The 27,331-nt window shown below is 37.5% G+C and overlaps 2 protein-coding genes across 11 annotated transcripts; one reads left to right on the top strand and one right to left on the bottom strand.

Annotated features, from left to right (window-relative positions):
- The first annotated feature begins 362 nt into the window (after positions 1-362).
- LOC114359036 (synaptic vesicle glycoprotein 2C) lies at positions 363-21,447 on the top strand. 4 transcript variants are annotated; one of them, XM_028313271.1, is made up of 11 exons: positions 363-695; positions 3,458-3,619; positions 6,309-6,471; positions 13,168-13,289; positions 15,979-16,217; positions 16,773-16,921; positions 17,602-17,716; positions 18,298-18,590; positions 19,229-19,272; positions 20,544-20,627; positions 21,276-21,447. In XM_028313271.1, exons 1-11 carry the CDS (start codon positions 608-610, stop codon positions 21,356-21,358), a joined length of 1,542 nt encoding a protein of 513 aa, XP_028169072.1. In that variant the 5' UTR covers positions 363-607; the 3' UTR covers positions 21,359-21,447. The 4 variants fall into 4 exon arrangements, with proteins under 4 accessions (XP_028169072.1, XP_028169071.1, XP_028169069.1 ...); XM_028313270.1 differs by having other exon boundaries at positions 19,229-19,289; positions 20,561-20,627; XM_028313268.1 differs by lacking the exons at positions 20,544-20,627; positions 21,276-21,447 and adding an exon at positions 19,934-20,067 and having other exon boundaries at positions 19,229-19,356.
- Positions 20,387-26,691, bottom strand: Wwox (WW domain-containing oxidoreductase). Of its 7 annotated transcripts, XM_028313276.1 has the most exons (9): positions 26,577-26,690; positions 26,392-26,487; positions 25,552-25,792; positions 25,011-25,279; positions 24,373-24,552; positions 23,717-23,831; positions 23,272-23,412; positions 22,333-22,632; positions 21,508-21,810 (listed from the first exon to the last, which is right to left on the bottom strand). In XM_028313276.1, exons 2-8 carry the CDS (start codon positions 26,478-26,480, stop codon positions 22,411-22,413), a joined length of 1,257 nt encoding a protein of 418 aa, XP_028169077.1. In that variant the 5' UTR covers positions 26,481-26,487; positions 26,577-26,690; the 3' UTR covers positions 21,508-21,810; positions 22,333-22,410. The 7 variants fall into 7 exon arrangements, with proteins under 7 accessions (XP_028169079.1, XP_028169078.1, XP_028169077.1 ...); XM_028313278.1 differs by lacking the exons at positions 21,508-21,810; positions 26,577-26,690 and adding an exon at positions 20,387-20,511 and having other exon boundaries at positions 22,385-22,632; XM_028313277.1 differs by lacking the exons at positions 21,508-21,810; positions 26,577-26,690 and adding an exon at positions 20,387-20,527 and having other exon boundaries at positions 22,401-22,632.
- Between the last annotated feature and the right edge of the window lie 640 nt (positions 26,692-27,331).

Raw genomic sequence — 27,331 nt, 5'->3', positions numbered from 1 at the left:
GAAGAATTATCTCTCTCGTTATTCCATTCTTAAATATTGTTTTAATTAAAATAAAGTAGCGTTTATTATAACCGTGAACTTACGCTGATACATGATTGGTAGAGTATTTGAAATTATTATTTAAAAAATCTCAGAGTACCTATTAATTCTATTTGAGAGTGTCAAGATAATCTTTGTTACATACTGGATCTGTTATGTTACTTACGAGGATAAACACCCAGTTCCTCAATCACTTTTAAGGCGTAACGTAAGCAGTACAACAGTAACTTTCTGAAAGTTTAAAAATATTAGGCGCTTGTTAAAGCACCACACGTATTTTCAGGGCTGCAGACATCTAATTTCTTACTCTTGACTAAAGTTCCGAGCACATCATTACCACTTCGTGTCTTGCGGGCAACGCACGCCTGCACTACCGCAAAAAAAATACGCATCGAATGAGATACACGCGTCAAAAAATTAAATATTCTATAGAATAATACTCATTTAGAAAACAACGTCTAAACAACTATCTTATCTCACAAGATTGACTTTAATTTAAATTAAGAGTATAATGTGAAGTGATTAAAAAGTTGTTGAACTAATAGTGAATAATATTAAGGGCAACAGAATGACGAACAAATTAAGTACTTTATCGAAAAATGTTGATGACAGTGAGAAGTATACAGCTGATTTGGATCAAGCTTTAAATGTCGTAGGTGAGTCAAAATATTATAAATTTTATATTTTAGCTTAAGATCACTACAATAATTGTTCTAATACCGTATTATTTATTATTAGTTATTAGCTAGCAAGACATAGATAGATAATTACCTTGTACAATCTCCGATTGGAAAAAACATCAGTTTTATTTATAGAAAAAATTACAGTTTGGTGTTAGAAGTTAACTACTCAACTTGTATCATATTGTTTGTTATCACATTGCATTTTCGACCTAACTCGATAGTTCATTGGTAAAGAAGAGCTGAGCACCGTGTATTTCATTGAACGCGTGGGTCAGATAACAAAACAAACTGCTATTGTTAGGCTGAGTTGCACCATCTTACTTTAACTTTTACAAACGTCAAAATTCTGTCAAACTCTATACAAAAAACACTGGTTAATGTTAAAGTTAGGTTAAAGTAAGATAGTGCAACTTAGCTTTAGTATAACGCGAATTAGGGGAGACTGGGGCTGGTTCTAACAAATTTTGATTTGAGCGTAATATTTTCTAAACTGCTTTAGCAAGAAACATGGTTTTTTGGTACGTGATGTCAAATTTAATGAGCTTTACGTAAAGTACAACAAAATGTATATAATAATTACCATATCTGAGAAAAATCGAGTTTTGCCAAACAAGTCACTTGTTAGATCTTACCCCCGGTTTGGGGTTGGTTTTAACATCGCTGGGGAAAGTTTTAACAGGGGGGGTAAGAAATGATTTATAGTTGGGAATGGGATTTTGGCTAAGATAAACAACAAAATAATAAATCAATGTTTATTAGAAACNACACGTAAAAAGTTCAATTTTCCTGTGAAATTGGAGGCGTCTGACGCAACCTGCTCCCGTGACGCTTGGCCGGCAACTGACAGGTCGAGACACGTTCGCGCTTATTCGTAGGCACAAAGTGCGTTGGAATTAGCGTGGTAAGTCGAATAGGTTCTATGTAATTACGCTGTTAGTATTTACCCCTGTTAAAACCAGCCCCAGTCTCCCCTACTTACTTTTCTCAATTGGTACAAAAATTGTTTTTTCCGGCCCCGAAGTCAATAAAGAAGGATCTTGAGGATCTAACCTTTCATTATTTATCTTTTATTATTTTATCTTGAATTAAATAGTCGTGTTGATATGTGCATTTGTTGGGCACTCCAATATCGCAATGGTTACTTTGCATTTGACCGGTTATTCATTTAATGGCGCCTGTACATACAAGAGCTCTCCGACTTAATAAAAAGATGCGTATTAATGAACAGGAAAATTGATATGTAAGTGAGATCACAGGTAAGATCGTAGGCATCATCATAATCACACCGAGAGTTACTTTCGGACTCATAAGTAGGTACCTACTTAGGTATAGATAATATAATACCTATTAATACTAAATTGTACTAGGTCACTTACTAAAATACCTGCCTTTTCACTCACTACAGATTCAACTAATATAAAAAGATCTGTGTGGTTATTCAACAGGATTTATTTGTTCTTAATCATTATTTTATTACCATCCTAATCAACTGTGGGCGTAGTGTGAGTTTACGTCAAACGCATTCCATGTCGACTGATGTCGACTGCATAAAAATGTGACATTAAATGTATGACAGATTGTACAGCGTCCCTAGCGGAAACTTTCAAGAACTAAAATCTTCATATATTTTTTATCGCGCTCGCTAGTGATAACGTTGATGTAAACTCGCACTAAGCCCTCTGGTCCTTCCTATAAAATATTTTATGGGAATGATGCAATCTCCAGGTAAGCTCAAACAAATTAACGTGCATTCAAAGTCGACCTGTTTGGGGCTATTACCTTTTTTTAGCCAACTTTAGAGACCACAAACTAACTACATATTTATACAGAGTGTCCTAAAATTAGCACGTCAAACTGATACCAGAGGTAGAGGGGCCTAAAGGTCACAGCAGACTGTTTGTTATATTGATTAATCGCGCGTTTTAGCGACTGCTGTCCAGTCCTGGATCTGTCAATAGGCCGTATAGGCCGCGGCCTAGGGGCGGCAGATTTCAGATGACGCTTACTCGATTTCAGAAGATAAAAGGGCGGCAAAACTGAAAATCCGCCACTGCTGCTGTAGTTGCGTCGAGCTTCCGAAAAGCGACTTCGCCGCGTTTGGTGCAGTGTGGATGGAATGTGTGGTCGCTGCATTCAGCATCAAAAAAATGGCTAAATCGCCGATCGCTGATGCTGAAAGTAGCGTGTGCGCTCTGTAGCTCTATGACGCACTGAACATTTACAACTAATGTGTCCATTTTAAAGACAATTTGTCTCGACTATATAATTTTTATGCTTATGTAATTTTATTCAATACCATTTACAGAACCGAAGCACACGATGCGTTGCGGCGGCGTTGCGACGCCGGAGAGGTGCCGCTGCGTCGTCTTAAATTGAAATATCTGTGACTGGCACACGAGCGATTTGGCGCGAAGGCGCGGACCGCGCGCCCCGTCGCNNCGTCGCGCGATTCTGTGAATTTTTGTGGTGCGGCGTCGCATCACATTGTGTGCTTTGGCTTTAAATTATTTAAAAATAAGTTTCAAGGACTGTCTTTGCAGTTGACATTAAAATTTGTTACACCCCTTGTTGCAGAATATTCATATTGTATTCATATTCATTTATTCACATCACAATGTTTCAGAAGTTCCAACAATAGAGGGTTTAAATTCGATAATATGTTATTGCACCTCATAGAGGTAAAACTTGAACCTTCATTATTTATGATGCGAAACTTGAAAGCCTTTTGTTTTCAGGTTTAGGTATTTACAACATAAAATACTGCTTCGTCCTGGGGCTATGCCTGGTGGCAGCCATAGTGGAGCCGGTGGGCTACTCATACCTGCTGCCGGCGAGCAGGTGTGACCTGGAGATGTCCGACACAGCGAGGGGTTTTATTGGATCCATTCCATACATTGGTAAGAACCTAGAAGACAGTGTTTACGATGTGATTACGCCATATTTGTATATTTTGTGTATTTTCTGCAGAATTTTAAAGTTAGGTTTTCGGATAAGTTAAAAAGTTAGGTATTGTTACAAAAGTTAGATTTTGGGGAAAAATAGATTTTCAAATTTGTTTTTGTTGCAAATAATGGACTTTTCGGAAGTTAGATTTTCGTACGGTTAAGTAGGTTTCAAAAATTAGATTTTGTTGCGAAAGTTACAATTTATTCGACGAACCAGTTCTAGACATTTTATTTTGTCTCATTAATATTGAGAAACTTGAGAAAAACGAACAGTTAAATCACACAGGCGTTGAAAATGTTAATATAACAAAACAGAGGAAAAAATCGTAATGAATTTTAAATAAAACGACCTTGATAAGGTAATTGTTCTAGTAATGCAGTAGATTAATGCTATTTAAATAAATAACACAAATTAGTAGGATTATTGTATTAGAACGGGAAAACAAACCGGATATTTGAAACGCTTAATATAATTATCTATTAACACTTTTCTTGTAAAGTCTTTGATTATAAACATTATGTTCTAAAAAAATTATGCCTATTGAATGACGTTCATTACAAGTAAGGTTTTAATGATAGTTACAATTAATAATAAAATGTACACCGATGTCTTCCTTCAACACAAAACTGTGCAACTTAAATTAGCTCTTGCAAAATACATTGGCTTGCGGCAAGTGGTGACAGGAACGGACCTTAGAGCACATGCAAATGAAGAGTCCTCCAGCGACTTGGCCCACTTTTAGCATGGTCCACGGGCCAAGTCACCGGGTTGAATTTTTAAATATTTTTTCTTCTAGCAACTGGGCAGACTCTAAGATTCTAGAGTAGATTTTTGTTAATTTGGTGTTTAGTTTATTAACAAAACATGGAAGGCCCAGTAACCGAAAGATAAAATATTTGAAAATTCAATCCGGTGACTTGGCCCGTGGACCAAACTAAAAGTGGGCCAAGTCGCTGGAAGACTCCAAACGAGTAGGAAACACGCACGCGTTTGTAAATTTTATTTTTAGAAATTAGGTCACTACAAATTAATTCAGTAATATAGGTATCTTATATCTAGCAGTATCTATCAGTATAAATACCTAGTAATCATCCGTAAGCATCAGTAATTGCCGATTACATCTAAAACGCATTCGCAAATCGATTGTCTTGTAAAATGCAAATAAAACATTTACTATGTTAATAACATAGAATGTTAATGATTGCGATTAATTGTAACGGAACTCATGTGCGTCACTGCCAAAATACCTAATATTATATCTGCCGAGTCACATTTCCAATTAATTAGGTAAACTAAAAAGAAGACACGCAAATATCTTTAAAAAAATTATGTAAGTTTTTCTTGTGAATTCTACAATGTAACCTTGTTGGTAATAATAAATAAATAAATAAAAAATTGCAAACACGGTCAACCGTACTCATCTAATCATCACCATTTGTGAAAAGTAGGTTAAAAAGGAAAATTTGGCAGAAGAATAATGGTTCTGAAGTATTATACATACTTAACTGGTGATAAAAATGACAAGAAAAATACCTATCCAATAAAACAAATAGATTTTCTGCACTCTTGAGGAAAAATATAGTGTGACTTGAAGTTGATCGGCAATATCGATTATAAGGTAAAATTTATCCATAATACTCGTAATTTTAAGGCTCGGTTGCACCATCCTATTTTAATTTTAACAAACGTCAAAAATCTGTCAAATTCCATACAAAAAACACCGGTTATCGTCAAAGTTACGGTCGAAGTTAAGTGGTGCAACTCAGCCTTAGTAACATAAATGTTAAAGTCGAAATTGAAGTGAATATATGATGATTTTTGATTATGCACATTGGATATATTCAGCCTTATTTATTAGTAATTTAAAACCCATGATATTAAATTCCTTCGAAGACGAGCTAACTGGTTTCTACCAGGATCTTCGACATTTAAAAACTGGCTGGCTGCAGAAATACAATTTCTGTATTAAAGTAGGCATATTATTGAAACTATTGCAAATTATAGACACTCAAATGAGACTTACGAACCGAGGCTTGGCAAGTTTTTAATTACTTATAGTATCAATCAGACGACTATTTTAATATTTAGTTAAGTGCAGTTTAGCATACCTGCCAATTTAAAGGGCACTTGAGGTGGTTGACACAAAACCCCACAAATTAACATAGTAGTACTCGTATTGCAAAATGTTAAACTCCCGTTGTCAGTGTATTTAAAATTTTTGTAATAAGCCCAAACTTGTTTATAAAACATAACCCTACTGCGTAGTCGGGTAAAAACACTTCATTCTTGCCCTGAAACTTAAGGCTGAGTTACACAATCTTACTTTATCTTTAACAAACGGCCAAAGTCTTTCAAACTCCATACAAAAAACACCGGTTATCGTTATACATAGCTACGGTTAGGTGGTGCAACTCAGCCTTAGTATTTTTTTTTTTTCAATTTAATTTAAAATTAGATTTTACGATTAGGACCCTCGCCCACGGCTAACGCGCGTTAGTCGCATTTGCAACGCACTAAAGAAGTGATGCCAACGCGCTACTAACGCGCTACAGCAGCGCGACTGCATCGCTACAAAAAGTCGCCGTGGGCGAGGGCCCTTTGGCCGTGCATACAAGCAATAGTGTTGTACTCGTATTCCAGGTGTGGTCTTGACATCATTCCCGTGGGGATACCTCGTGGACACGCGGGGTCGGAAGCCGATCCTGATCGTCAGCTCTGTGGCAGCAGGGTTGCTGGGCGCCGCAGCGGGGCTCATGCCCAATCTCGTCACCTTCACGATATGCAAGTTCTTGTGCTCTCTCTGGTGAGAATACGACTACATTTCGCTCGTTTCAGACAAATGATGTCCACGGCTAGACTAAGGCCTCAGCCTCGAACTTAGCGGGCAGCGGGGCGGGAGCGGCGGCGGCGCTGGAGCGGGGCGGGCAACGCAGACCCGTTCTCGAAACAAGCGGGCAGCTCGCGCGGCGCTTTAGCGGCGAAGTGTTGTGTTCGGGGTTGTGTTGTCGAGATATTTGTTTTTATTTGCAAACGAAATGTCTGAACAACGGCAACAATCTTATTTCGATTCAAATTTATTCCTAACGCTCGATTTATTGTGGGCAAAAGAAGGAGTGCGCTGCCCGCTCGTTGCCCGCTCCCTCGCCGCTGCCCGCTCGTTGCCCGCTGCCGCCCCGCTGCCGCGCCGCTGTTTTCGAGAACCGGTCTATTTGATTTTACGCATAAGATCCTGCCGCTCCCGTGCCGCCGCCGCTACCGCCCCGCTGCCCGCTAAGTTCGAGGCTGAGGCCTTAGGCATCCTTCAAGGATTTCCACAATGACCGATTCTGCGCTGGCATCCAGCCATATTTATTATCATGGTTGGTACGTACCGGAAAGCGAAAGATATGCACACCTATTGGGTGGAACGAAGGTTGTGGCAAGTGCCTGGATTCAGGCAGCGCAGTACCTACCTGTAGTTTTGGTAATCCTTGGGGGAAGCCTTTATCCAGCAGTGGACGCCTTCATCTTCTTGATCAGATGATCAAAAGTACTTTTATGACCGCTTTGCAATACCTACATATTATGCAACTTGTTCTGCGCTCGAACTTTTAGGGATTTTGATGATGAATGTAATGTATTGTTTGTTTAAAAGTATTAAAAATTCTAGAATCCCAAATAGGCCTATTAGTTCGTATAATACAGGGTGGCCCAGAAAGAAATTCATTTTTGAAAATTCAAGGAAAAAAATTCTGTGTAAGTAATTTTGTAGAACTTAATTCATTACAATTCAAAGAAAATGAAATGAAATTTGTTTTTTAAATTTACCTTTATTAAATTACATCGTCCAGGAGATTTCCTTGACGCTTACAACATTCGATCAACATGCATCAAAATCTTGAAATGCGTTCGTTAGAATTACCTCAAAACTTATTTTCTATTTTTTGCCGAATGTTCAGCTTCAGTTGCTGCATGGTTGTTGGATTATAAAAGTATACTCTATTCTTAAGGTAACACCACAAAAAAGAGTTTTCTGGAGTGAGATCAGGACTTCCTGGTGGCCAGGAGATGTCACACCTGCCTGAAATTATTTTTTTATGGGAACATGTCTCTTACCATCTAAATGCTCTCATTTGAAGTGTGACACGTAGCCCCATCTTGATGAAACCAAGTGCTCCTATCATAGCCTTGCGAATCTTGCCACTTTGAAATCAAGAAGCTTTTCAGCATGCCAGTATAGCGCTCTCAAAAATTAATCATCTTTTCGATGCAACAAACCAATTAAGCAGGGGTGAAATCTCATTGCCACTAAGAAGCCCTAATCTCATTCCAGCAGACATCTTTTTANAAATTAATGCAGTAATTATAGGTATCTTATATCTAGCAGTATCTACCAGTATAAATACCTAGTAATCATCCGTAAGCATCAGTAATTGCCGATTACATCTAAAACGCATTCGCAAATCGATTGTCTTGTAAAATGCAAATAAAACATTTACTATCTTAATAACATAGATAATGTTAATGATTGCGATTAATTGTAACGGAACTCATGTGCGTCACTGCCAAAATACCTAATATTATATCTGCCGAGTCACATTTCCAATTAATTAGGTAAACTAAAAAGAAGACACGCAAATATCTTTAAAAAAATTATGCAAGTTTTTCTTGTGAATACAATGTAACCTTGTTGGTAATAATAAATAAATAAAAAAAAAATGCAAACACGGTCAACCTTACTCATCTAATCATCACCATTTGTGAAAAGTAGGTTAAACAGGAAAAATTGGCAAAAGAATTAATGGTTCTGAAGTATTTTACATACTTAACTGGTGATAAAAATGACAAAAAAAATACCTGTCCAATAAAACAAATAGATTTTCTGCACTCTTGAGGAAATATGTAGAGTGACTCGTAGTTGATCGGAAATATCGATTATAAGGTAAAATCTAGCCATATTACTCGTAACTTTAAGGCCCCGTTGCAACATCCTATTTTAACCTTAACAAACGTCAAAAATCAGTCAAACTCCATACAAAAAACACCGGTTATCGTCAAAGTTACGGTCGAAGTTAAGTGGTGCAACTCAGCCTTAGTAACATAAATGTTAAAGTCAACTTGAAATTAACTTGATCATTTTTGATTATGCACTTTTAATATATTCAGCTTGTTTGTTAGTAACTGAACCCATGATATCGAATTCCTTCGAAGACGAGCTAACTGGATTCTACCGGGATCTTCGACATTTAAAAACTGGCTGGCTGCAGAAATACAATTTCTGTATTAAAGTAGGCATATTATTGAAACTATTGCAAATTATAGACACTCAAATGAGACTTACGAACCGAGCCTTGGAAAGTTTTTAATTATTTATAGTATCTATCAGCAGTGCCGTATTATCCATAAGGCACTTTAGGCCAGTGCCTAGGGGCCCATTATGACCAGGGGCCCAGCACTCCCGATTAAAAAATGAAAAAAAAAAAAAAAATGTTAATGATTATTTTTATGCAACAAAACTCAAACCATCTCAAAACTTCGCCTTATTTTGGTTTACACATTCAATCGTCATACATATTTCGATATTGTGGAACCTAATTCATTTTTGTAACGTTGGCATTACTGCTTTGGTTTACATGACAGGTCGACCGTCGACGCCCTTCAGAGGCTAAAAAGCCTCACTGCGGAGGCTAGGGAGAGGGGTGAGGAAGTGTTGGCTGTATTATTCGATATAGCCAACGCTTTCAATACCATCCCTCATTCCACCATACTCTAGGCACTTAAACATCACAGAGTGCCTCAGTAGCTTCGAGCGCTGCTGGCCGATTACTTACGGGACCGCGAAGTCCTGTATGTTAACAGAGACGGCCAGCTCAAACGGCGCGGCGTAGCCAGCGGGGTTCCGCAGGGTTCAGTGCTCGGTCCACTCTTGTGGAACCTAGGCTTCAACTGACTCCACCGGGGCGTCCTTCTCGCGGGCATGAGTGTCATATGCTATGCGGATGACACTCTGGTCACTGCCCGGGGGAAGACATTTGGGGCCGCAGCACGGCTGGCGTCGCCGGGCGGCACATTAGTCGCTCGCAGAATACGACGCCTCGGCCTGAAAGTCGCGCTGGAAAAGACTGAGGCCCTCTTCTTTCCAGAGCCTCGCCAGCGCACCCCTCCCGACGCCCACATTGTGGTTGAGGACGTTAGGATCGACGTCAAAGGCCAGATGAAATATCTGGGCCTCACACTTGACGGGAGGTGGCATTTAAGCCCGCACTTCAGTGGGCTAGCGCCACGCCTCCTCAAGGCAGCTGGCGCACTGAGTTGCCCCCTCCCCAATTTGGGAGGGCCACAAACGAGGTGTCGTCGACTTGATGCCGGCGTTTTGAGGAGCATGGTGATGTATGGCGNTCTTTTTATGGGGTTACGTTATGAGCAGTGTATACTCTAATAATCCAAAAATTCTGCAGCATTCATCCATCCTGAATCCATTTCGAGGTAACTCTAACGAAAGTTTTCCAAAATTTTTATGCATGTTGACCGAATGTTGTAAATGTCAAGGGAATCACATATACGATCAAATTTAAAAAAGGAAGTAAATTTAAAAATAAATTGCATGAAATTTCCTTTAAATTGCAATAATGAAAGTTGTACAAAAATGTTCAGTTTTCGTTTCCTTAAATTTTCAAAAGTGAATTTTCTTCTGGGCCACCTGTATAACGCTATGACGTTTAGTTACTTATCTTAACCACATTAACCACTGATAATAATAAGGAATCTTTACCGTATCTTACGAAAATTCCGGTTTACGCGGTTTTTTATCATTATACAATTATTTGTTTATTTACTTGTAACATAATTTATGTTAGTATGAGGATTCTTGATCTTCTTGATAATGAATAGATAGCCCGGATGGTAGCGAAATTGTTGTGTAATGTTACAATGTGTCAAAACACTAAGCTATTTATGTAGGTAGGTATTTTTGGTTAATGGAAAGAAAATCAATTTATTATTATTAATAATAATAATAATAAATATCTTTGGACAATCTCTCACTTTCTCTCTCTCTTTATTATTGATTACATTATTCCAACTTTTTAAGTAACATAATTACGGTAACCATTTAGTTAACATTTATCTTATAAATCTCGCGCCAAACCGTTCAAAACTGTAGGATTTTTCCTTAAAAGTATTTGTATGATGATTCTAGTGAAGGATTTTCTTCAACATTAATCGATGACTGTAATAGAACATCAACATTTCATCATTTCAACGTACAAGAAAATTTTGTCGTAAATTCTGTTCCAAAGCGCTACATACTACCTACACGAATGATAGTTTTAAGGAAAATTAGAATATGCGTTTAGTAAATATGCCATGATTACTTACTTACTTTATAATCCGCGATAGCACTTTATATGACCCAGATGACTTGGGAAAATATAATTATCATGACGTGTTATCATAATTTATTTTATAACGAGTAAAGTTAGATTGGCACGAGCTGCAGTGACGATAGACTAGATACTCTTATAGATATGTATAAAAAACTAAGCTTAGGTATAGGATAAATGTGCGTGAAGAAAACACATTCTAACTTAATTTGTTGCAAAAGAAGAAACAAACAGTCGAGATAGTGTTTATTTATAGCTATCTACGAGTATCTTATTAATCGAGGTCATATTTTCAATGTGTCGATACTACCTATATCAAAACAACAACTAATTAAATGAGTCAATCAATAAAATGCATATCTTAATCCCAATGAAATTATAATTTTGTGTAACGATAAGGAAAAAATACCAGACGTTCATGTTACGAGATTCGAGAGGTCTATGGATGATAGCTGGAGGAATAACATAGCCTTATGATTGACGTAGAGACGTCGGATATAATACTACGTAGCAAAGTCACCCCTATTTCAAGCACATCATTTTAATACACGGGACTATTCCCACCTCTCGTTCCCACCACTGCAACTCCTGTGTAGCCAGGATCTACAGCTTGACCGCCATAAAAACCCAACCAATGAAGGTCAAGTTTATCCCGGGGGAAAGTTAAACTGTCATTGGACCCGCAACGAAATTAATCAGAAGAACATAGGAGGAGTTCATCATTTTAATATGCTACATTCCATAGCATAAGCCAGAAGTTCGAAAAACTAGTGCCTGAGGTATGGGAGCGACACGGGAGGGTGTTTTTGTAACGTCAGCGAGACTTGGATTTATAGTATAGTCTGTCACGTCATTATGTCAATGTCACCCTTCCCGTGTCGCTTCCATATTCTTCAACTGCCCGAAATATCCAATCTCATTGTACGACGTCCTTCCCTTAAAATATCCCCGTCCTCTAAATTTCCATTATCTACTAACAATTATCCTCAAGTATTAAATATATAAGTAAATATTGTTCTGTGTATAACATTAAATTTTAACTTCCCCCTTCCCAATAACTTTGTTTGTGATGTACGACATGTACGTGTACGTTTGCTATGTGTTGTTTTGTTTTAGGTGGCGAGTTTTATGTTAAAGAATCTAAACAATTAAGTTCTCGAGATACCCACATATTAAGTAAATACCGGCCAATAACCAAAAGTCACGTGTATCTCTCTAACTACTTGACATTGGCAGAATCACTGCGTGGCGCTCTGCGCGCTTCAGCGGGACAGTCCATCCCAAAAAAAAAAAATAGACCTATAGGATTACCGTGATACAATAGTTCACGTAGCCATACAGCCAACTTTTGGTCGGTACCTACTACAGACGATATTGAAGAATGCTAATGCTTTCATAACTTTCTTTTAAATTAGGCTGCGGAAGAATCCGATAGCTTTATACAGTCATCTCGCGCAAAATTCTCGCATAACCGGTTCGTTTCTATAGTTAAGGAAAAAATGTACCTTTTAAGTATTTTGACCTTATAAAGGTTGCAGGAAGACCGGTCTGCCTGGTGGATTTTAACCAGCTGATTGAGAAATAATTTAAATCATTGGGAGAGAGGAGAGAAGCCTATGTTCAACAGCGAACATCCTATGGTTGAAAAATAATGATGATGATGATAAAGTGATCACTGAGCTGTATGTTATAAGGTGCTTGTATGAAGCTTTCATGCGTTGCCCGTTGTCCTACAATAGTTCTGTGGGTATAATGATTTTATATAGGTACCAACGAAAACTAATTAATTACCCGTGATACGGTGATACTGCCAGTAAAGCAGTAGGACCATGTTCAACGCACGGAAGCTTTCATGCTCTAGTTCAGTGGTTTTCAACCTTTTTCATGACACGACCCTAGTATGAAAAAATATTTGGCGACCCCCCCGACCGTTCGCTTTTTTTTCATACATTTTATAATGTTACAAAGATACAACATCATGTCTTTATAACTATTGTTTTTTTACTGAGGTAGAATTTACGACCTCTCGCGACCCCCCTGTAGAGGCTTCGCGACCCCCCAGGGGGTTGCGACCCACAGGTTGAAAAACACTGCTCTAGTTGAACGAAACAATGTCCCTAATAGAGTTGTCCCGTCAGCTTAGCATGTCCCGCTGCGGCGCCCTACACCTACATCGGAGAGATCCTGCCTCCACGTTTCCGGGACATCACTCTGTCGGTCACAAACTCCATGCAGATCCTGGGCTCCGCACTAGTGCCATGTAAGTATAAGTGGTAATACAGTCGGCATCAAATAAATCGTACCTCCCGCGACAAGCACTTATCAAACGTATGCATCCCCACTTCCCACCAACATTGGTACCATTTGAAAGCCTAGTTCAAAACTTCATTTCATTAAAGGAAAGGTTTTTACCCCAAAAATGTGTCTTTACAAGGATCCAGAGTCACTTCTTCAAAAAATAGGTAGTTACGCTATAGCCCTTTTTTATGATTATAAAACTGTTAAGTTGGGATTAATCGCTATCCATCTGTCAAAGAGGACACGTGAGATCTTTATTTGGTTTTATAACCATAAAAATTGGTCTAATTGATCCCAGAGGTGAGCCCAAAGTGAGGTCTATTTTCAAGTCAAATTTATGGTATATGTTAATCATTTATTTAGAAATGAAATGTATTTTTCTTTAAGGATATTTATTGGGCTTTCAAATAACACCAATATTGTTGGGGTACCATGATTGTGTCAGAAGAAAATCTTTAAAGTTCGCGTCGCGGAAGGTGCGGTTTATTTGATGTTGAGTGTAGTTAATTTATTGTCATTTGATGTAGACGTCGCTTTGGTGGTTTTAAGAACTACAATAACGCTACCTGCAGTTGCAGATTTGAATCTAACCGAGGACAGCGTTAATGTTAAAATTATACGGATATGTAATGTACCTATCTACTGCTTACTATACGTACCACCTACCTACCAAGTGTTTTTGTTTGCAATATTTAAACATTTAACTAAGTAATGCAAATAATATGGGAATGACGCAAACAACCCGACCAGTATATCTATAGAATAGAACTAAAGAAATATCATGTTTTAAATGCCTATATGGAATTTTTACATACACATGAAAATTAATCAAAGATACAAAGTTCCATCCATCAATAGGAAAAAATCTTTCAAAATTAGTAAGTAATACCTTATCGTCCGAACTTTGATGCTTTCTAAAAGGCAAAACTACCTCTGGATACAAAGCAACCTTCGTTGTAGATTTCGATAAAACAATTTTCTTACAAAAATGTGTAGTAAGAGACTGTCTACCTACAGCACATACGTTATCTACATTTATAGTGATGCAACGAATACTACCTTTACGAATACGAATATTAAATCTACTATTCGGCGAATACGAATACGAATATCTCTACATAGTCATGAAATACACATAAATTTTACTCTTTTCATCATGGTTAATGTTTTAGTAATTAAAATTTACAAATGGAATTTTTTTGGTATTGTATCACTTTACTTTGTAACTAATCACAAAACAAAATATTAACTGTCAAATTCCGGAAGAGAACTTACTTACTACTTTGTTACATACTGACCGGGGGTTTCCCGTCATGTCGTTGTGGCTATACAGGGTGTTAGGTAAATGGGTATATGAGCCGACACTAACCCATGTTAACATGGGCATATAAATGGTATGGTGAAGTCAGAAAATTGATAGCTTCATTTTAATTATTTTAATTTTCATACAAATCGGATTTTATAAAATTTATTTTGTATGATAATTAAAAAAATTAAAACGATGATATCAAATTTCTGACTTCACCATACCATTTATATGCCCATGTTAACATGGGCTAGTGTCGGCTCATATACCCATTTACCAAACACCCTGTAGTGTTCGGAGACACAGACGTGTGACAAAATTTAAAAAAAAGTAGGTATTCGTATTCGTAATTATTATTTCACCGAATTCGAATATTCGATAAATGACTACTATTCGGCGAATACGAATATTTGTATTCGTATTCGTTGCATCACTAGTTATCTACATAACGAAGTGATCACGAAATCGAATACTAACTGCTTACAGGCACTGTAGTTTGCCAGCGATGTTTTTAAACAGTTCATTATACTATACAGTAAAGCACATACAATACAACCCGATCGAGCTATAAATGCGCACCTCGCTAAATGCGAATCGCCCCGTTCCTACCAAAGCACGGTAATACTATATAATACAGTATTCCAACTCGGTCATATAAAATAAATGTCAACAGCCGCGCGGTACGTCACCGTTTGACAACATGCGATAGGGCTGCCCACCTGCGCACCCTGTTTTCATTACATCTGCCTTCTTGAATTTCTATCTAGTTTTGTAAATGTATTTTGTGATTGTAATTTTTCTTTTTTTTTCTTATTATTTCACTTACCCGCATTTAATTATTAAAACAACAATATACATTTTAATTTCCAATTAACATCTGTTTCACAGTGAAAATGCTTACAATGGTGAAGTCTGAAAATTGTTATCATGATATTTATTTTGAATGATAATAAAAATAAAATGATATTCACTGACTTCACCATACTATTTTCATGCATAAATGTTAACATGGGCTAGTGTTGACTTATAAATCCATTTACCTAACACCCTGTATAAATAGGTACTTGTAATTATTTTTATTAAAAAAAACACAATGTTTAAAAAAACACATCGTCCGTTTATTACTGTGGCACATTCGCGACACCCCCGACTTTTGCATGTCGAACGCATACCGAGATTTGAATTTCGAAGGAAAGCTCGAGTTTCGTCCGTTTGTATGAAGTTACAATACTGTATGATAGTATTACCGTGACCAAAGCGTCCGATGTGACGTCACGAAAGCCAGGTGCGCTTAACTCAACCGGGTTGTACCTTAGCAATAAATACTCGTATCTTTTTTTTCCAGTGTTTGGGTGGGCGATCCTTCCAGCAGATTTCAAGATTGACTTGGGCTTGTACTACTTGAGACCGTGGAGGGTTCTCTGCGTCGTATACGCGGCCATGTTTATCCTCGCAGCAATTCTGATGTCGTTTGGGCCCGAGAGCCCTAAGTACCTGGTCTCCCAGGGAAGGCACGAAGAAGCATTACAAGTCTTAAGAGACATGTACGCTGGTAACAAGGGAAAGTCGCCCGAAGATTTTCCGGTTAGTAAATCTGTTTATTCTCCATTCTTCAATCACGTAGATTGTATTACAACTTAAAGTTGGTAACAATGAAGTCACTACCCTGGTTTAGTCATTCGACTGCGTTCGACTATCGAACTAAGTCCCTTATGTCGGTTGAACGTGCTTTCCGAGGTAATAAATCTATGAACCATATATATCTATAATATACTAGCTGACCCGGCGAACTTTGTTCCGCCTTAATGGCAATAAATAAGCAGACTTTTTTTTTATTTCGAACGGGATAAAAAGTATCCTATGTCCTTCTCCTGGCTCTAAACTACCTCCCTGACAATTTTCAGCTAAATCGGTTCAGCAGTTCTTGAGTTATAAGTGGAGTAACTAACACGACTTTCTTTTATATACAAAATAGAAGATAGAAGATACGAGTATGGTGGAAGTTTTGTTGGCTGCAAAGTTACACTCTTCATTCTTGGATGCATGAGAGCTAGTTGTAGACGTGTGTTGCTATTGCGAAATGATAGGGTGGGCAACTTTTGTCCTTCATGAGGTCTTAGGATTATTTATTTTTTTCAGATCAAAGCACTAAAAGTACCTGATAGTAAAGAAAGATTGAACGTCGGCTTCCTGACTTCTCTGAAACTACAAACTACACCATTGCTGAAACCGCCATTCTTGAAGTGGATGATGCTCAATGGCTTTCTGTTATTTGGAGTATTCATGATGTAAGTATGAAAGAAACAGGAAAATATTAATGTAGTAGTTTGAATGAATTAGTTTATGATCTATCGTAGATCCCAGAACATGACTCTGGTATTCTGTGAGAACCGTCTTGAAAAGAGCAGTATCAGTATCTTCTTTACATCATCCATGGTCCCATGGTGTTATGTCTTCATCGCGACTGCGGGTATTCCACATTATAATATGCATTTTCTTTCTTTCTTTCTAAATCGGCTTTCTAGCTGATTCTGCGCCATAAATGTTTACACAAGTAAAGATAAACCGCAATCTTATTTATCTGATAAATCGACCCACAAGCCTTAATCTTTTTCATTTAAGCTTTCCTTAAATTTTAAAGCCTATTGTTTTATTGATGTTTATCGGTCAACGATCATTTACGATGTTGTTCTAGAATTGCAATGATAACGTCTGTAAATCAAAATAAACATGAGTCGATGATTTTTGAAGTCAGTTAAAATTATTGCATTGCAATATTTGCAATTGAACTTTTACTTAATTTTTCATTCCGTGTTTCCAATTGTCGACTACCATTCGAGTAAACAAACGCGTAGACGGTCCTTGTGGGAACAGGCCCATTATTTGACAAAGTGCATTATCCATTCGTTGCTATTTTATCAGCAACAGATTAAAGATTGCATGTTTAAAAAGATTCCAATAATTTCAGACTCAATGGGCTGGTGATGTGGATTCCAGATGTACTGAACAGGGTCTTATCGAGCGACACGGGTCAGAGCATGACCGCTTGTGAAGTTATTGGGCAGGGGACCAAGGGCAATGCTGTAAGTATTATCTGTGGTATTATGCCATGAACCATCATAGCAATACGAGATTAAGAGACCTGAGATTTGAACCTGCTACTGGACTGATAGTATTTCGTATTTCCGCGTTAATAGTCTTAGCATTCTTACTTACAATACTTTTTTTTATCCACAACGAGGACGCTCTTGGCCTGTATCTCACCTGATGGTAAGTGACGATCAGGCCGAAGGTGGAAGCGAGCTTCACCCGGAATCCTCAACCACGGAAGAACTGGCTATCTTACCTCTAACTGCCGGAACACAACAAAATGCTGTGAAAGCATTGCATATTGCTGCGTCAATAGTCTTAGCATTCTTTAAGCATAAACTTTGTAAAAATACGTACAATACAGTCTATGCTCATGAGCATACCCAGGTTATCCAGGTACCCATTACTCCGTATGCCCTCAGCTGAAGCTGGCTCATAAATGTATAACTCCACTTGTGTCGCACAATAGATTAATAACATGCCCGATCAGAATGTCCCCCATTCTGTTGCTCAAATACATTAACAATTTTTATGGAAATAATTCCTAATATCACTGTATTTTTTATTTTTGCAGACGTTAGACGCAGTATGCATCGACACAATCGACACGCTAACGTTCACTATAAACTCGATAGCTTCGATCGCTTGCTCGGGAATAGCTCTAGTCGTGAGCACGACGGTGAAGGTCATCGGGAAGAAGATCCTTCTGATCCTGATAATGCTCGTCATCGGACTGTTCTGCATAATGATCAACGTGACGACGCAGCCGATGGTGTTCGCCATACTGCTGTCTTCTATGCCACTCACTGGACTATCTATTGGACCTATCAACGCGTACAGTGTGGAGATATTTCCCACTGAATTGAGGTAAGTACAAAGATTTAGATTTTTAGAGCTTGTCCAGATGACGCGCGACTACATGTGGACAAAATGTATGAACATCTAGTGCCCCACGATCGCGCGAGTTCGTCTGTGCCAGCTTAATATGTAGGAAGTTCCCCGTTCGTCCAATGACAGTTTAACCTTCCCGGGTCGAACATGTATTTACTGGTTGAGTTTATGGCGGTCTAGTTGTAAATCCTGTACACAGTAGTTGCCAGCTTCCTCATCCCGTTTGGATAGCCTCTCCTGTATGGTACCCATACGGGTTAGGGGGTTGTAGGTGTATCTAGGCCAAAGATATTTCGCGGACCTCTGGATATATCTGCTTCTCTCGCTCGTTCGCAACCAACTAAAGAGTTGGGAAAAAATTCAGATTCTTCAGCCTATTTTAGACGTAGAAGTCTTATTAAGTACTAACATTATTACTTAGCGCAGCGTAGGACGTCCACCCACAAGGAGGACGGACGACCTCATAAAGGTAGCGGGAAGGCGCTAGATGCCGGCCACCACCAACCGGCCATTGTGGAAATCATTGGGGGAGGCTCATTGTGGAAATCGTTCAGCAGTGGACGTCCTATGGCTGAAAATGATGATTATTACTTATTGCCAATATTTGTTTACAGGGGAATGGCTGTGAGTCTCTCCATGATGCTGGGTCGGTTAGGGTCCATATCGGGCGCAAACATCGCCGGGGCCATGATCAACACGGCTTGCGAGCCTATGTTCTACATGTTCGCAGGATTTATCATGTGTATGTAAACTACACCTTCATAATAAGTATTTTAGTGCTAAAATTGATTGGACAAGTACAATACAAAGTCAAAGTCAAAATTTCTTTATTTGTTTAGACTAATAAATAGTTCTTACAAATCGTCATTTTGCTCTTAAGGAGCCTCTACATTTCTCATAATCTTTTTACCCTACCAGCGCTTCGAGACCGTTAATTAAAATACTATTGAAAAAAATTAGGGAGGTAAAAATGACCGAGTTTCTTGCGCTGCTTCTTCTGAAGCAAGAACGAAACCGCAGTTTAAATTATTTTAGGATGTGTTAAACGCCCTTTTGAAGAACATTATTGACTTTATGACCTTTACGACATTTTTATGTAAAGTAGAGAGGTCGTTCTGATTCCTAGAGACCTATTTTTGTAGCATTAGCATTCCAATTGACATGACTGTCAAATCACATAAATTGCATAATTTAAATTCCTATCCATAAACATAGTACCTAGTATGTGAATTGGGGTTCTAATAGGTCAAAAATACGTCTCCTCCATTCTTTTTATTTAAATAAGTACTACCTTCACTAAATGTTCTATATTTTTTCAGTTTGCAGTCTTTGCGCATTCTTATTACCGAAGTCTCAAGAAAAACTATCTAACCGCAAAGAAGAAATAACAACGCATCTATAAAATTGTATTCCTAGCTCTATTATTATTTTTCGGATAGTGTAATTTCTAATTGTTGGTTTTGTAAATAATAATTATGAATTTAATTTCAATACTTTGTTTTAATAAATCTCCTTAATTACGAATTAGTGAAAAACAGCGGTCACGTTTAAAATATTGTTTATTAAATTAAATGTTAATACTATGCAATATACAAATATAAATATAATACAGACTATAACTATATACAATACTTTGTAATTTAATGACAAAAAACACTAAGCCTAGGCGCACACCGCCGATTTTTGTCGGCCGATAGTTTAGTCGGGAAGTTAATCACATTACAAATATACCGCGGTTCCTATGGTGAGCCGTTATTATTAAACTACCTACATACCTACAGATTGATATTAAGTAAGTATAAATTATAAATGCACATCTCCCAATAACCATAAGTTTAACATCGCCTATATTCGCCAACGTCCTTCTATTGCTTAGGTACGTCGTAACCGTATATACCTTCTGCTTCTTACGCCTACTGTGCGTCATTNCCATATCGGGCGCAAACATCGCCGGGGCCATGATCAACACGGCTTGCGAGCCTATGTTCTACATGTTCGCAGGATTTATCATGTGTATGTAAACTAAAGTACGGTCAACGAGAAGCGATACCAAATGTAAACAAACCTAATGTCATGGGTGAACCCGTCTGACTTTGACATATTTTAGCGGGAGAACAAGACATTACGACAAATACACAAGATGGGAAGAGACAATATATTGTCAACTCGACAGTCGTATCGACCTTTTGTATCGCTGCTAGTTGGCCGTACTTTACACTATCTTATTATGTATTAAGAGCTAAAATTGATTGGACGTGTACAATACGTCAATAAAATACTATTGAAAAAAAAAACCTTTAAAAAAGGGGAAGTAAAATTATAGTTTCTTGCACTGCTTCTTCTGAAGCAAGAAAGAAAGCGCAATTAAAATTATTTTAGGTGTGTTAAACGCCCTTTTGAACAAAATTAATGACTTTATGACCTTAACGACATTTTATGTAAAGTTGAGAGGTCTTTCTGATTCCTAGAGACCATTTTTGTAGCATTATTATTCCAATTGACATGTTAAATCACATAAATTAAATTCCAATCAATAAAAATAGTACCCATGTGAATTGAGGCCCTAATAGGTCAAAAATACTTCACCAGCCTTTTTTTTAAATTAAATTAGAAATAATAATAAATACTACCTTCACTTAATGTTCTATTTTTTTTTTTCAGTTTGCAGTCTTTGCGCATTCTTATTACCGAAGTCTCAGGAGAAACTATCTAACCGCAAAGAAGAAATAACAACGCATCTGTAAAATTGTATTCCTAGCTCTATTATTATTTTTGTGATAGTGTAATTTTTATTTGTTGGTATTGTAAATAAGAATTATGAATTTATTTTTAATGCTTTGTTTTAATAAATCTCCTTTGTCCTTAATTAAGAATTATTAGTGAAAAACAGCAGTCACGTTTAAAATATTGTTTATTAAATTAAATGTTAATACTATGCAATATACAAATATAAATATAATACAGACTATAACTATATACCACATTGTAATTTGATGACAAAAAACACTAAGCCTAGGCGCACACCGCCGATTTTTTGTCGGCCGATAGTTTAGTCGGGAAGTTAATCACATTACAAATATACCGCGGTTCCTATGGTGAGCCGTGATTATTAAACTACCTACATACCTACAGATTGATATTAATTAAGTATAAATTATAAATGCACATCTCCCAATAACCATAAGTTTAACATCGCCTATATTAGCCAACGTCCTTCTATTGCTTACGTCGTAACCGTATATACCTTCTGCTTCTTACACCTACTGTGCGTCATGNAATAGCTTGGAATTATTATACGCCATCATCGAAGTGTATTGCTCCCTGCTCATTGACAAGCTTTGCTGTGTGAATGCATTTTTTAAACTGGCAAACCTGTAAATTAAATATTTTTAACTAGCTTTCCGCCCGCGGCTTCGCCCGCGTGGAATTTTGTCTGTCACAGAAAAACTTTATCGCGCGCGTCCCTGTTTCAAAAACCGGGATAAAAACTATCCTATGTTCTTTCCCGGGACTCAAACTATCTCTATGCCAAATTTCATCAAAATCGGTTGCGAGGTTTAAGCGGGCAAGCGTAACTAGAGATGGGTTTCCACCCGGGTAAAAACCCACATGAGGGTAAAAACCCAATAAAAACCCGTTTCATTCCACCCGTGGGTGTTTACACCGGGTGAAAACAAATAATTTTATAATTATTTCAATTGGNTAAGTTTAACATCGCCTATATTCGCCAACGTCCTTCTATTGCTTAGGTACGTCGTAACCGTATATACCTTCTGCTTCTTACGCCTACTGTGCGTCATTTCTGTTTAACGTACTTATCCACATACTTCTGAATATGTTCCGCGCCGACCCTCTGCGTTATCATCCTGAGCGAGATGGCGAATACTTCGTTAGCTATGTCCTTGTCGCGCGCGAGCTCCGACTCTTGGCAGTAGAAGCAGTTGTTGAAGTAAAGACCGGTAACGCCATCTAAGTCTGTGTCGGTCGCAACGTAGACCGTCGTCGCTGCCGCTTGTTGCTACAAATATTTAATTTTGTTTATTTATACTTTATTTAGGCTACAAAATGCCCTATTATTCCTATTATTATAGTTATTGGTTGGTTATAGCTGATACGAAATAAATCGTATTACTGCAATGTTTTTTCGCCAGAGTGCAGCACTGTAGTTTTTTGATTGACAAGTATCGTTCAAAGCGTGAATAAAATTTCAAATCAATCGTAATTCGAGTTTCAAATACCTAGGTCAAACAATATTTTCATACAATTATGAAATTAGTGCTGGATACATTTTCGCAGATTTTTGTTCATTGCGAATAACGCTTTATATTCTGTTTGTGCTGGTAGCGCCCTCTGTAAAGAGTTTTGCGGAAATGGAGATTTTATTGGAAAATTCGATAGTTTTTGATCGAAATCGGTGTTTTCTGTTATTTTAGTCCGCGTAAATGTTAGCCCTTTAACTAAATATGCTTTAATATAATATGGTTCGATGAGTTTTTAATTTATTCATGTGCTCATCGGCGCGTAAGGGCCATATAAAATTGCGATGGTTACAGGGTTATCCATTGTTTTCGGGACACCCTGTATTTATTTTATTTATTAGGACAACCAACAAGACAAAGCGCATACAAGATAATGAATAACTGAAAAGATTACTTACCAAAGATTTCGTAAATGGACGAACCAAGGCGAATGCAAGTCGGAACAGCCACCACGACTTGCTGAGATTGGTGAATACCATGTTGCCTGGATGTAAGGAATTCACACGTATTCCTTTACTTTTCCATTCTTGACTCAAGACCTGAAATAAAAATGTTTGTCCATTTAAAAAAAATGTGGAACTTCTATTTCGCTGGCCAACCAAAATGTCTTTTCTTTTAAATTTTCCGACAAGTCATTACTAGTCACGATGCCAAAGTTACATTTTAAATTATTTAGTTGAAAGTTGACCACCAATTGCCATGTGGCGTAGGCGCGATATATTTTAAGAGACACCTTAAGGTAAGACACAAACAATGTTTATCAGTTTTTCTCCCATAAAATATATGACGTAGAAAAATATTTAATTAAAGACATTATATTAAAACTGGGTAATTTTTACTTACTTTAGCTGTGATTACATTAAATAGCTTGGAATTATTATACGCCATCATCGAAGTGTATTGCTCCCTGCTCATTGACAAGCTTTGCTGTGTGAATGCATTTTTTAAACTGGCAAACCTNAATGGGTGTTAATGGGTAAAAACCGGGTTTTTACCCAAATCACCCAGTTTAAACCCAATCGGGTGAAATGGGTTTTTACCCACTACCCATCTCTAAGCGTAACAGACAGACAGACAGACAGACAGAGTTACTTTCGCATTTATAATATTAGTTGGGATTGTCACATGAGTTTGTTGAGTAGTATTTTCGGAGAATATTTTGGACAAGTGCTTTTTGAGGGACCCCCACACTTGCGTATTTCGAGCGTATTGTCTTTGAATACAATTAGTGTAAAAATGGACCATGCAATGCCAGGGCTGCCAGAGATATGCGTAGAAGTAGAGAAAGACGCTATAATAATATAGTGGGGACACTAGTCTGCTGAGATTCTTCAGCAGTTCTTTGACCTTTTTTTGACAACAAAAAACATTTGTAATACAAAGCCTGTGAGGCTACATTATCCCTAGAAGAGCAGCCCAGCCCAGCTGTATCACAGGCTGACAATTTAAAAATAAAAGGAATTTGAAGTTTATACATTAGACACTTGTGTCCAACACACCTGTGCGATTCAGATGATACAAAGACCACTCGTGAGTCTTTCTTCAGCAATGGCTCTAACAACAAAGCGAGGTACATATGCCCTAGGTGGTTGACCTGGAATGTCATCTCATAGTTGTCTTCAGTCTCCGTATATGGCAGCCCGAAAACACCTGCATTTAGTATCAGCATATCCAAATGACTGAAAGTAAAATATTATTTTAATACAATTAAATATCAATAGAAGTGCATAACAACAATAAATTATGATAGTCAATTGGATGATTATGGAGTGCATTAACTGCAATCATGATGCCTTGAGCTCAATATTTTGCCATTATTAGTATAACATTATCGAATTAAGGTATGTAAAATTTTGTCCAATGACCCCAAGCTACCCATAATTATGTTGCTGTCGCGCTCGCACACTCACTGCGGACGCCCGTCGCACAGTCGCGATAAAATATAATTACGCGCGAGCGATTAGGATGGGTAGCTTGGGGTCATTGGACAAAATTGTACGTGCTCACAGACCGGGCTTTAGTTATTTTTTTTAATGCATTAATATATTATAAAATTCTGGTGGTGTATAAACACCTTCATACCAGCATAAATAGGCAGCCTATGTATTTTCGTAAAATTTAAATGAGAATATCTTACTCAGAGAACATAGTTTTCACAGCCAAAGCACACTTCTTCACACTTTGCAATGAAGCCAAATCTAGATGCACCATTTTCAAGTTATCTTCAGAAGCATTGGTTTCTTTGACAATATCTTCGATAGCTTGCTTGGTAGCTTCAAGGTTCCGATTGGCAAACAATATGTGGCAGCCGTGCCTTGCCATGGATTTAGCTGTTTCATACCCAATTCCTGCGTTTGATCCTGTGATTAGAGCATATTTTCCAGATAGATCAACACCATGGAGAACCTGAAATTTTTAATACATAATCTAAAAGTTCTACCACCGTGAAAAGTATAATCATAGTTTAGTTACGTAGGGCAAGTTTTTTAATAAAGTACTTATAGATATCGAAGGAAAAGGAATGATTGAAAATATTCTGGTTCTAAAATAAGATTTTATACAACACAAAGCTGTTATTTGTCTGCAATCACACGTGATGTTAAGTGAGATGTGGTGTAGGACGGTAGATACCTGCCCTTCCCATGAGTAGAAGAATAGAAATATTCATTAAAAGTCACCTGGAAAGCTGTAGAAGATGAATCATAATGCTGCCGAAAATCATTCACATGCTTTTTCAGTTCTTTAGCAAATGCCAGTCTTGGGTCGACATACGTCTTAGTGCCTGTGTCTTTATGGATATAGACGGTTTTTCCCGTCTCGTCATCCTCTTTCGCCCACCCAAACGGTAAATCCTTGGGGATTACTTTCTTGCAACCAGTTCTTGGATGGGTCCATTGTATTTTACTATCATCACAGGTACTGAAATTTACATACAAATTGCGACTACTTTTCTTAGAATATTATATCATTTTGGAATCTTGGATAGTTGCATCAACTTTATAAAAAACTTGCCACAGTAATGTTCATACTTTTTTTTTACAAAACAACAAGTCAAAGTGGAGTGAAAGTAAAAATCGTTCAAAATTTTAAGGAAATATCATATTTTGATTAACTTTTGTGTAAAAACTGCAAGGATTCTGGGGGTTTTGAGAAATGGGGTGGACAGCAGCACTACTTAAGTTACCGATACAAACAAAAAAACAGAAATATTAAAATAGTGGTGGCCGTGGTAATGTAAAATGTCATAAGGGGTGTACATGTTCGACGAATTTCATTATTTATTGTGTAACTTAAAAAATAATTGAGATAGATTTTATTTCTTATTTTTCCTAAAGTAGTCATGACTATGTCCACCCTGCGGCGCCGGCTTATCGTTGAATTTTGGGACACGTATACCTATTTATACTAAGATAAGATATGTAGCTGTAAAATGAAGCACATATTCATTGTATAGGCAGAGTGGATCTAAATTCTACAATTACAAGAAAGTTCTATAGATATAAAATGACAACGCATACTTCACAAAATACACATTTCCGTCTTCGGTAGACTTCTCCTCCCAGCCCGCTGGTAGCTCATCTTCGCTATCTGAGTCAAAGTTAAGCATTTTTGTCCTGAAAGTAGAAATTTGTTGACTTGTTGAAAAGCGGTAATAGGAAAGGAAGATTCTTATTTAGCTAGCACATTATTTTATATAACACACCGGAATATAACCGTGCCTTTATTCTGACGAATTTCACTGTAAAAAATATATTGTTGAAATGTTTTTTCTCGACTAGTTTCAACTTTTTTGCACTTAGCACTTTTATTATGATTTGTGTCAAATAATGTCAATTGTCAAATTTGACATTAATTAAAGTGACAGTGACAACCTGTATGACATGAGACGCATTTGCCATTTTCCAAAAGTACAGAAAAATATAAAAAAATTGGCTATGGATTTTATTAACCTTTTGAAGACCACGGGGGGGGTTGAGTGCTATTAGGTATAGTCTAGCGTGCACACCTAAAACAGACAAACACAACGGCACAAATAAGATTATAACTTCATATACCGTGTAATGGCTATGCTCACGTGACATTGGCAAACGTGGAAACACAGTAGCCATAGAGGAGAAGAAGAAGAAGAAGAAGACCACGGTCTTCTATCGCCGAGTTTCCTCCAGTGCGTGTTTTGTCTTACACAATCAACAAAAACATGACAACATTCAACAAAATTGTTTACAAAAAACATTGTTTCACTACACAGTTTTGTTTGCATCAACAATGTTTTGCTTTCCATGCTATGTTTCCATGCCCGGTGGAAAACACGTACACGTACAGCTACAGGGTACCCATTTCCGTCTTTTCTCTCGCTCTCATCAAATGGCGATTCTTTGCGTTGCGATAGAACGTTTATGTACTATACTCTATGATAGAACGAGACGACTTGAGCGGAAATGAAAGAAAGAAAGNAGC

This window comes from Ostrinia furnacalis, unplaced genomic scaffold (genome assembly GCF_004193835.3).
Source record: "Ostrinia furnacalis isolate ACB-3 unplaced genomic scaffold, ASM419383v2 OfSCF4221, whole genome shotgun sequence".
Lineage (NCBI taxonomy): Eukaryota > Metazoa > Arthropoda > Insecta > Lepidoptera > Crambidae > Ostrinia > Ostrinia furnacalis.
The sequence above is the reverse complement of the archived record's forward strand: the minus strand, read 5'-3'. Positions and strand labels throughout refer to the sequence as shown.

Coding starts and splice junctions, on each gene's coding strand:
- LOC114359036 (XM_028313271.1), top strand. CDS start 608: ATGACGAACAAATTAAGTACTTTATCGAAAAATGTTGATGACAGTGAG. Junction 3,620..6,308: donor TGGATCCATTCCATACATTG/GTAAGAACCTAG, acceptor CTCGTATTCCAG/GTGTGGTCTTGACATCATTC. Junction 13,290..15,978: donor GGGCTCCGCACTAGTGCCAT/GTAAGTATAAGT, acceptor TTTTTTTTCCAG/TGTTTGGGTGGGCGATCCTT.
- Wwox (XM_028313276.1), bottom strand. CDS start 26,480: ATGCTTAACTTTGACTCAGATAGCGAAGATGAGCTACCAGCGGGCTGG. Junction 25,280..25,551: donor CATCTTCTACAGCTTTCCAG/GTGACTTTTAAT, acceptor TAAAAATTTCAG/GTTCTCCATGGTGTTGATCT. Junction 24,553..25,010: donor GTGAAAACTATGTTCTCTGA/GTAAGATATTCT, acceptor TTTTACTTTCAG/TCATTTGGATATGCTGATAC.